The 10727-nt window shown below is 40.1% G+C and overlaps 1 protein-coding gene across 1 annotated transcript; it reads left to right on the top strand.

The window, feature by feature from the left end:
- The first annotated feature begins 2623 nt into the window (after positions 1 to 2623).
- tob1a (transducer of ERBB2, 1a) lies at positions 2624 to 6273 on the top strand. Its single transcript, XM_068336883.1, has 2 exons — positions 2624 to 2883; positions 4193 to 6273. The coding sequence occupies exon 2, from the start codon at positions 4405 to 4407 to the stop codon at positions 5419 to 5421; it is 1017 nt and encodes a 338-aa protein (XP_068192984.1). The 5' UTR covers positions 2624 to 2883; positions 4193 to 4404; the 3' UTR covers positions 5422 to 6273.
- The last annotated feature ends 4454 nt before the right edge of the window (positions 6274 to 10727 follow it).

Genomic DNA, 10727 nt, shown 5'->3' with positions numbered 1-10727 from the left:
TTTTCAAATGAAGAATCTCTAATAAATTAGATGAAATTATTTATATTTTTAATTTCATAATGCTTTGTATATAATATATGTTTATATGGAAGAAAATGTTTTAATTTTAGGAAAATAAGTTCATGAAGTAATCTAGTGGAATATGTGCAAAAGAAACAAATATGTTATTGAATTTCCTCAGATAATATCATTAGGCTCCAGGGAGGAAAATATAATCATTTTTCTCAGTGGCACAAAAAATCTGAATACATCGAAAGTCTCAAGTTTGGTAGCGTGACACCCAGAATATTCCTCTCCCCCTCCCTCTCGTTCTGTTGCTGTGTGCCTCACCCTCAGCCCCATTTACTCTTCAAAGAGAGATAGCATCTGTTTATTACGAGGAGCTCAGGGCACTCTGCAAAGTTGTGTTAAGTAATAACAAGGAGTGACGTCCAAGGCTCTCCATCTGAGCTAGGAAGAGGGAGGGTGAGGGAGTGGAAAAAGGGATAAAAGGTAAAGAAGGAGGGGAAGCAGACATGGATTAAGTAGTGTGTGAAAAATCTCTGCTTGTCTGTGTGTTGCCCTTCCCCTGTTTATATGTCACTGCTGCATAAAACTGAACATAAACAGCAAATTATTATCTGAAATACCGTTGTGACTTCTGTTCCTGCCCCCTAAAAGCCTTAAGAATATTACTGCAATGATTTTTCACCAAATAATCACAGAAAGTGATCCATTATGCTCTGTCACACATCTGTGGCTGAGCACTGTGCTGTACGTGATTCCATAACCGTAGCCTGTATGCTTATGTCATGCAGGGCAGCAGCAACAGAACACTCTGTCCATCCTCTGTTTGATAAGCTGAGATCTTGTGACAAATGCTACATATACAATCCAATATTCTGATTCTGACCTTCAGTTCCACTTGGTAATAAAAATAAGTGGGGTAGTAAGCCTTCTGTAAGCCCAAAACTGCTTTCGTAAATTTTCAAATAAATCCTATCTGAAATTAAGCCACAGGTGAGATTTCTATAAAACACTGAAAACGAGCAGCAAAATTCGACAAATTCATAATGTAACTTCCCCTCTCCCTCTGTCCACAAAGTCATCTGTGGAGTTGAAGCACAGACTGAAGACTGGAGGATTAGGATCTCGGGGTGTTACACTCCTTCATAAATGCAGGTGGCAAAATACAGGATATATTAGAGGATTAGTCTGTAAGACATTATAGCAGTCCTAACATCTCTCACGTTAGACGATCAGGTAACAGCTGTTAAAACCGGACACAGCAAGAAACCACCCACACATCACTTCCACACTAATGAAAAGACTTATGCACAGCATGTAAACTACCATAACATTCTGGCTTGGCCCCAGAGGACATGATAAATTATTGCTGTGAACTGTTGATGTTCAACAACCAGAGGGCCTTGCTAAGACCATTGGTGTCACAGTGTTGCTGTCAGCAAACACACTCTGTCGTCCCCTTCACCTTTAAGCTGTGTATCTGAATCCAAAGGCCAACGTCAAACCTTGGTCCTGCCCCTGCTCGATCTATTGTCTGCCTTATGAGAGCTGCTCCTTTAGACTCTACAGTTCAGAGCTACCACATGACTGTTTGGCAAACATTAGCGCTTAAAGAATGTCTAAGATCGCTTCCATTCCAAAAAGTAAAGATAATCTATATATAAGTTTTTTTTTACCTTTGAAATATCCCCAGAAATATATAAATCTTCACTGAAATTGAAGAACTTCATATCCTGCAAATATACCTTTAAGTGTTCGTGCACTTTAAATCTGGTAATGGCATGCGTTCAGTCGGGCAATGACGTCAGCAGCCCACATCAGCACCATAGATACGGGAACACCATTCACCGTAGGGCTCCTGCCCCGTTTTAAACCAATCAGATCGTGTGTTTTCTCACATTCAGCACCACCCACACTGCTGCCTGCTGTATTGCTCCGCCATAGGGAATCTCCTTTCAGGCGATACATTTGTCAGGACTCCCACAGTTTTCGCGGAAGGTCACGCAAAGCCATGTTCTGTGTGAACGATCTATTTCAATAAAACGAAGATATAGCTATTAATGAGATTAACACCTAAAAATGCTGGTTTTATTGATGGTGTATGCGGCGTAAAGACACCACAGTCACAAAAAGAGCAGTAGTCATTTGCATAGTATATAAATTGCTTGTCCAGTGGTCAGAAAATTGCTCAATAGATGGTTAGGTAGTTATTTTCCTTCATACTTGTGAACGTAAAAGTCTTTAAGACACCACCAATATGACAATTTCACTTTAATAAAGAGAAAGCTGATCCCATGTGTTTTGAAATATTTGAAAAACTTTATTTTAAACCCTTTCCGTCGTATCATTAATTAATTTAGCCTTTCGCTGTCAACACTGACCTATCTCTGACGCAAGCGTTCATCTTAGGCGTCTATCCCGTTTCACAGGATCTCGTGTCAAGGATTGACAATAAACATCAGCCAATGAGAGCGCGAGATACCTATCACTTCGGGGGCGGGACCAACACTTCTTCCGCCAATCGTAGTGGCTCGTATTGTTTTGACCTCTGAAACCGCATCACCGCCTACCTCGTGCCCGTGGCGGAGGAAAGCTATAAATAAAGGCAACGCCGTGTCGAGAGGTGGACGAAGTTGCAAAACTCCCGGAGAGGTGGGAGCTACACGGAAAGGCTGCTGAAAGAGGAAAAAAAACAAATCCAAAACAGACACCAAGCTAACGCAAATCCTCTACATGTACCGGAATACTTTTTTGTATTGTTGATAAAATATTGTATGTGAAGAAAGTATTTATACTTTTTTTCTATTTGCACTAACTGACGGTACTCCAGAACTACTGAGAATCTGTGGTTTTTGGGTTGTTGTTTTTTTACAAAACGTAAGTATTTTCAACTGGCTTCTCTTTCGTGTTGGTGTATTTAATGGTGTTTATTTAGTTTGCTGTGTACTGTAGCTCTATTCATAAGCTGATTTGCTGCGTCAGTCCAAGTTGGGAGGGGTGCTGTGTGTGTTTGTGCAGCTAGCGATAAAAGTGTTTTATGTCTGCTTTTCTCGTTTCTGATTAAAATTACGACGTTATTTCTTAAATGGGGAAATAAGAAATGCGTTTAATGTGCTGGTGACATAAGATTCTACCTCTCCATATGGTGCTTGAATGTATATTTCAACTAAAAAAAAGTGTCAATACGGGCTGACACGAATAGAAATACCAACCTTTATACTGTTGCACTGCTATTCTGTGAAACCGCAGCAATATATTTTACACTTAATTAAACTGAGTCGATGAGTCGAGAACCTGTAGCCAACTGTGAAGAATGTCCTCCAGGGTAGACAAGCCTGTATTAAATTTATCGTTTTGCGGTTTGTGTTCCTCCACAGATTAATTAATTATTTTAGTGTAGGTAGGCAATTTAAATACATTCTTCGACAATCCAGCTCTTCCCTATTGGCGAGGATAAAAAATACAGCAGCTATCTTTGAATCCGTTTTTGACATTAGTTTTATCCAATTTTATGTTTTATAAGTCAAAAATTTTGTTTTTTGAAATGATCAAGTTTGTCTTATCTCGACATTGTAATGTTGGGATGCTGTGAGACAAATCAGCGATGCAACAAACCAACACGTTGATTTGGTTTTAAAATAAGAATCATCCCATATAAGTCGCTTCTTGTCCGCTGGGTCTCTTCTTTGCAGCTTCTCTTCTGTAATGTTGATAGTTTTCTTCTATCGGATTCAACAGCCTGGCGTTAGTGTTCCTGTCAGGCTGCATGGAGGCTATCTGATAGCCGATTATGTAACAGGATTCCCGATTCACTTTCTGACGTTGACTGGAACAATAGATAGCTGACTTGGTGCCAGATGAACGAGAAATTTGGCTTCCGAGGGTTTTGTATCAAATATATTTTCACAGAAGCTGCAGGTTTTGTCCGATCTCGATGCTTTGAATCTGATTCGGTTGTCTTCAGTGCTGAACTTCTGAGCTCTTAGCTGTCAAACCTGCAACATGCACTGGTACATTAGGCAGGGTAAATAATTTAAGGACACTTAACCTGCACTTCCCTTAAAAGGGAAAACAGACACAAATAGATCTGTCCACTGTGAATATTTAGCATGATAACAGTCTGCCTTTTCTTCAGAATACATACATATACTAAGCAATTAAACGGATTTCTCTTGTTGTTTTGCAGGACACTATCACACCCTGTGGAAGGACATCATTTCTACCAAACCAGCACTTTTGATTTTGATCCGGTTTTTGTCCAAATTTTGGTTGCTTTCACCATCCTGCTTGGAGAGCATCTGTGTTGCCAATCACGGATAAATAAAGCAGACCCAGTGGACACGTTCAAGGTCAGACACACATAAGCTTAACGCACGTGATAAACTTCAGCAGTTAGCTATGCAGCTTGAAATCCAAGTAGCTCTCAACTTCATTATCTCATACCTGTACAACAAACTGCCAAGGCGGCGGGTCAATATTTTTGGTGAGGAGCTGGAGAGGCAGCTGAAGCAGAAATATGAGGGACACTGGTACCCAGACAAGCCATACAAGGGCTCAGGATTCAGATGCATCCATGTGGGGGAGAAAGTGGATCCTGTGGTGGAGACGGCAGCCAAAGAGAGTGGGCTGGACATCGAGGATGTCCGCAACAACCTTCCCCAGGACCTCAGCGTGTGGATTGACCCCTTTGAGGTGTCCTATCAGATCGGTGAAAAGGGGCCCATCAAAGTCTTGTATGTTGACGACAGTAATGAGAGTGGAGCTAACAGTGGGAGTCTTGACCTGGATAAGGAGATCAAGAACAGCTTTAATCCTGACGCGCAGGTCTTCATGCCCATCACTGAGCCTGTGAACAGAGCCTCTCCGGGCTCAAGCTCACCCTCTCCTCCTTTTGGCCACTCAGCAGCTGTCAGTCCCACTTTTATGCCCCGCTCCACGCAGCCTTTGACCTTCACGACAGCCACCTTTGCAGCCACCAAGTTTGGCTCAACTAAGATGAAGAGCAACGGACGGAGCAGCAACGGCGGAAATAGTGCTGGAAGCAAGGTGGCACGTACCTCTCCCACCAACCTGGGCCTGAATGTGAACAGTCTCCTGAAACAGAAAGCCATCTCCACATCCATGCACTCTCTGTACGGGTTGGGTCTTGGGGTGCAGCAGCACCAGAAGCCCTCGGCCCTGTCCCCCAATGCCAAGGAGTTTGTGTTCCCCAGCCTTCAGGGCCAGAGCAGCCAGAGTGCTCTCTTCCCTGGGGACAGCTCACTCAGCCTCAGCCCATTGCAGTACAGCAATGCCTTTGACATATTTGCGGCCTATGGTGGCCTTAACGACAAGTCTGTTATGGATGGCTTGAATTTCAGCTTGAACAACATGCAGTATTCTAACCAGCAATTCCAGCCAGTTATGGCCAATTAGTACACATGAAGGTACTACTTAAGCTATTACTTCAGACAGAAATGACCAGAGAAAGTTTGATGGGAAAACAAATGCACATTTTTGAAAAACTCAAAAAAACAAAAAAAAAAAAACAAAAAAAGTGTAAACAGGAACAGAATGTCAAGAGTAAATAAAAAAAAAGCCACTTTTCGGCTGAAAGATCTGTCACAAGTCTAACAGCATGAGCCCGAGGGTGAATTACTTTGCCCCCTTGAGTAATACCTTTAGTGCAAGATGTCCAAGCTTGGTTACCTAAACTTAAACATGCATTATTGTTATTTCTTTTGCCAACCAAGCACAAAATATTTTTTTTATGTGACTGTTATGATAAGAAAAAAAAAGAAGAAAAAAAACAACAACCACAAGTCATGGCCTCTTTCAGTATTTAAACATAACTGGACACAGCCAATTTTTCAAGAAATTGGCAAAAATAAGTGGGATTTCCTGGTCTTTTTTCTAATTGTATAACTTAATTTAGTACAGAGTTTGTAAAATATCAGAGTATCTATTGTTTCTACGACATGGTATTGCATTTATATCTTTTTACTACTCCAGTGATCTGTGATGGCTGCAGCAACTTAATGTTTTCTTTTTTTTATTGAAATTGTAAAAGGAATCCATCTTAAACAAATATTGACTATTCTAAAGCTTGTGTACAGAATATTCCGTAGTGGTGGGATTTAAAAATATTTGCTTTTTTTGGAAAACATAAGAGTTGTATTTTCTGTTAAAAGTTTCAAAATTTTTGCTATATTATGGAGAAAATGTAATCGTATATTAATTTTGTACCTGCATTGTGCAATACTTGATAAAGCAAACGGTATAACAAAGTATTTGGAGTCAGTGTCTTACATGTTAAGAGGGACTGATAGTTTATTAAGTTTGTATTAAAAAGCTTGATAATAATTACACCCGTCACTGTTTTTTTTTCATGGTTATTCAGACATTTATTTTAACACAGCTGTTTAGCACAGTGATGTGTCCGTAGATAGTATATGGACATAAATAGCTTGAAGATAACAGCTTATTGGTTTACACTTATACACCAGCCTATTTTCATATTACCAGGCCGGAATGACTCAATCCAAATTTCTTTATCTTTTTTCCATGCCTGTGTGAAAACAGAAATCCAATGTTTTCAAATCCAGTTTAAGTCTCAGTCATAAATGGTTCTAGGGTGGATCCATGCCTCATTTGTAGCCACTGCACATAGTTGTGTCATGAGGCAGATTGTCATTTTGCACATGCGTATGCGCTGTCGTCAGCCAGCAGCAGTAAAACAACAAATGTAAAGGAAGCTTTGGCTCAAAATAAGGTGTCTCAAAATAAGGCATTTGTTGTTTGAAGCAGATTATTGGCAATGTGTGTTTTGGAGACTGATACATTCAAGTTATACACACCAAATATAAGGATTGAACCTTCAAGATGACCAATTACAATCTGAGCAAACAATCTAACTGGGGTTCGTAACATGGCCTCTGTGAATGTTACCTGACACAGTCGCTACTTTAGAGGGTTTGCGTTCCTCTGCTGCCTCCAATACTGATATAGTAACAGTAAATGTTTGTTCCATTAAGCTGTCTGACGGATGTCCTGTGGGCTATGTGTCAAAACATAACAATATGAAGACAAGTACATTCTTGGGAGATTTTTAAAAAAAATTTTGTATACTTTAGTAAGCCCCGAAAGCAAATTAAGAGCACACTCTAGTTTTTTGAATAAACACATGTATATATGTTAGCATGTACAGGTCCCTGTAACACAAACACAGACAGGGGGACCTGTAGGCATGCAGGGGGAGGTAGAGCTACGGGCAACTCCTTCATAGTGCGCCCCAAATGAGCAACTTGTGAAGATGAATAGAAGAATCTCATCTAATGGAAATACATGTCACATATATGTCACATATTAATGAAATACGTTATATAACAAACTTAAGGCTGTTAGAAGACATGAGTACTAAGCTGGTCACTTACATTTCACCCAGTCTCCTCAAGGATGTGGTCTACTAATGGATAACTACAATAAGATGCATGAACACATTCACAGTGAGTTATAGTTTACTGGGGTACTACTAGATCAGAATCCTTCATTTTGACTTGTCTGAAAAATCAATATTTCTTCCAAAAAAATACTCAATACCAAAGAATAATAATGCACTATAAATGGATGCATAATTCAGTTGAAGGATTACTTGATTATTTGTGATGTTGCTCCTTTTTCTTGTTCTAAAATGATATTTGACTACATCATGCCAACACTGGCTGATAAAAAGGACCCTGACCCTGTTGGCATATCATTTCCCCTCTGGGAATGGATCATCATCACACGTCTCCTGCTGTACTCAGGCTTTGATAGGCTGTGTAAAGTTCAGTCTGCGTGGGTTTATCTTCCGTTGATACTAATGTACAACAGTCTGTTTGGGGTGTTTGTCTTGGGCTGTGACACTCTATTTGCGTGTAGGTTTGCTCGGTGGGTAAACAGGTCATTCTGAAAAAAGCCATGGTTAAAACATTTTACACACTCCTGTCCCCTCTGTTTGTTAATTTTATTGAACATTTTCGTCATATCATAACTTAGGCTAGAGAGATTGATGAGGAAGAGAACGAAGGCTCATGGTCATCGGCTTCATTATATGTTGTGTGTTGTTAGGTGCAGGGAGAGAATCAATGAGGCGTTATAGCTGTAGCTGTAAATGAGTCTTATTATTAATTATAACTGTATTGTTATCTTAATATTAATATATGTCATTGATTTCAACAATGTCTTACTGACAGCAAGTTCTTTTTTATGAAATATGCATGTGATTGGTCAATCTTTGCAGCCAAGAGTTATTTGTAGTATAGTCAATACAAATTTAAAAATATGAACAAGTGGCTGGCAAGTGTTTAAATGCATTTCTACTGAGTTCAAAAAACACCAAAGAGGGGACTACAGGGTTCTAACAGTTCTAAGGTATTATTATATTTACTACCAGGTCCTCCAGAAGTTATTCGAGGAAAGGCCTAGAGCTTCAATCAGACACACTAACATCGGACTGAGGATGCACTTAAAACGCTTTAATTAATTGGGGTATATCTAAATGAAAAGTCGTACAAAAAAGAAAGTAAAACACACAGCGAGTCTTCATCAAAGCATGACTGGAAAGAGGAATCATGAAACAAGCATACATTTTGGATTAGTTACAGTCAGTGACAAAATGCAGAGTATAAATGCAGAGTTCCTGTTGATGTCTTGGAATGCTACGCTCAATGCATATAAATGAAAGATGAGAACAATTTATCTGTTCACACACAGGCTTTATGTTTTGTAAAAGTATTTGTTGCATTAAATTTGTTTAAGGTTTTGCTGTCCTCTTTAAGCGCAAGAACATGAGTCAATAAATGCAATCTACCTTAAAAACTTCATTCACACAGTCCATTAAAATCTTCTGCTAAGCTTCTCACTTTTTTCTTGTTTTTGTAACTCCAATGCTTTTGGTGTAACTGATATTATTTGGATTTGAAATTTAAATTTCACAACTTTTTGCAAGGAATCATCAAAACATGTTTTGTTTCTTCTTTGTTTACATCCCTACATGTGGATGAAATAGTGGAGGAGAAAATATGGAGGGGTTATATAAAGAATATGACTACCAAAAAAATACCGGTGGGGAAAATGTAGGTTCTGCAAGAGAAGAATCAGAAAATCAACAAGACACAGAAGTCTGATGAGTGGTAAAATGGTGCTGTGTAACTGGAGGGAGTGAGAGTGAAACATTGCCAGCACCATTATGGATGCTAATCTGGTGCCAAGCACTCTCCTCACCCCCCGGTCCCTGCTTCACCTGTCATAAAAACAGGTGGAGTTCATCTCAGCTGTTCCCAGCCATCCGACTAGGCCTTATGGTGGTGTCACCCTCCCCAGCAAAAGAGAAGTTAATGGCCTTGCAGCCGCTTGCCATGTTCATAGTCCAATGCCTCACCTTTTGTATTGGTGGGAACATTGGAGCTGACTGAGCATTGATAAGCTTCAGGTAATTGTGCTTCCCTCATCACATTACTTCTCTAGGACTTATCACACTGAGGGTGGGTGGAGGGTGGTGGGGGGAAGTAAAGGATCTCAGCAGAGCAGGGACAAATCCATCTGTTTGGTTTATTCTTCTGCCAGCAGCCATCGTTCGTGTCTGGTTTTATCCATTTGATAAGAAAAATGGTTTATTTTATAGGTGTGCAATAAGTAACTCAAGCCTGGCAGACATTAATGACAAAGATGACATTTGTTGGCTGCTCTCACAACTGACCCTGAGGTGAGTGTTGAGGCAGACACACAGTTGCTTTGGACAGTTGCTCACACACCCATTTGGACCACATGGGATGTTCCTTGCAGGCAAAGAAGAGACATTTTGCATTCATTCAAATATATTCTTGTCCTATTCTTGTAAGACCTTGGGCTGCATACTGTTGTATGTTGATGAAAGCAAAAATAGACCAAAGGTTCCCGGCGTTTATTGTATCAAGAATATTTTGTGTCTTGATAGATTCATATAGGTACTTGCCTACATTCCAGACATTGCATACACACACATGCACGTACGCGCACACACATACACACACACACACACACACACACACACACACACACACACACACACACGCACACAAAGCTAAAGGCATTCTAGAATGTCTTTTGCACAGTGGGAGTTGTCCAATTTGCTTTGTATGCTGTAGCTATCCCTGGCAGACACTCACACACCCAGCCCTTTAAACCACAGATGCTCTTATCTGCAGAAAGAAACCAAAAACAAACACACTGCCAGGCCTCCCCTCCCTCCCCACACCTCTCTGGGTGACGTATGCAGACAACCAGGCCACTCCCATACGGCTGGATCCCAATGACACCTACTGTAGCAGCTACGGTGTGCAGAGGAGTATCAGTGTTGCAAGTAGCCTTGTGAAGTCCCTGTGAAAATTACAGCTGTGTTATTTATGATACTTCTAGTCACATCAATCAGTTAACTTCTATTTACAGTATATAGCACTTAAACACATCGACAGACATTTCAAAGTGCTTTTACAGACCGAGAAACCCAACATGTCATAGGTCTTATCAGGTAGAAAATGAAGAATTATCATGTAACTAATTTGGGTTTTCTGTGTTAGAATATCATACAGATCTTTACTGCATTATGGTCGTATAAGACAGTCAAGCCAAAGTTCTGTGATGACATGTCAGAACATGTTGGGTGTAACATTCACAAGTATGAGTGAAACTGCAATCATGTCCTACAGAGTTCCTGCTTCACT

This window comes from Antennarius striatus, chromosome 16 (genome assembly GCF_040054535.1).
Source record: "Antennarius striatus isolate MH-2024 chromosome 16, ASM4005453v1, whole genome shotgun sequence".
Taxonomy (NCBI): domain Eukaryota; kingdom Metazoa; phylum Chordata; class Actinopteri; order Lophiiformes; family Antennariidae; genus Antennarius; species Antennarius striatus.
The sequence above is the reverse complement of the archived record's forward strand: the minus strand, read 5'-3'. Positions and strand labels throughout refer to the sequence as shown.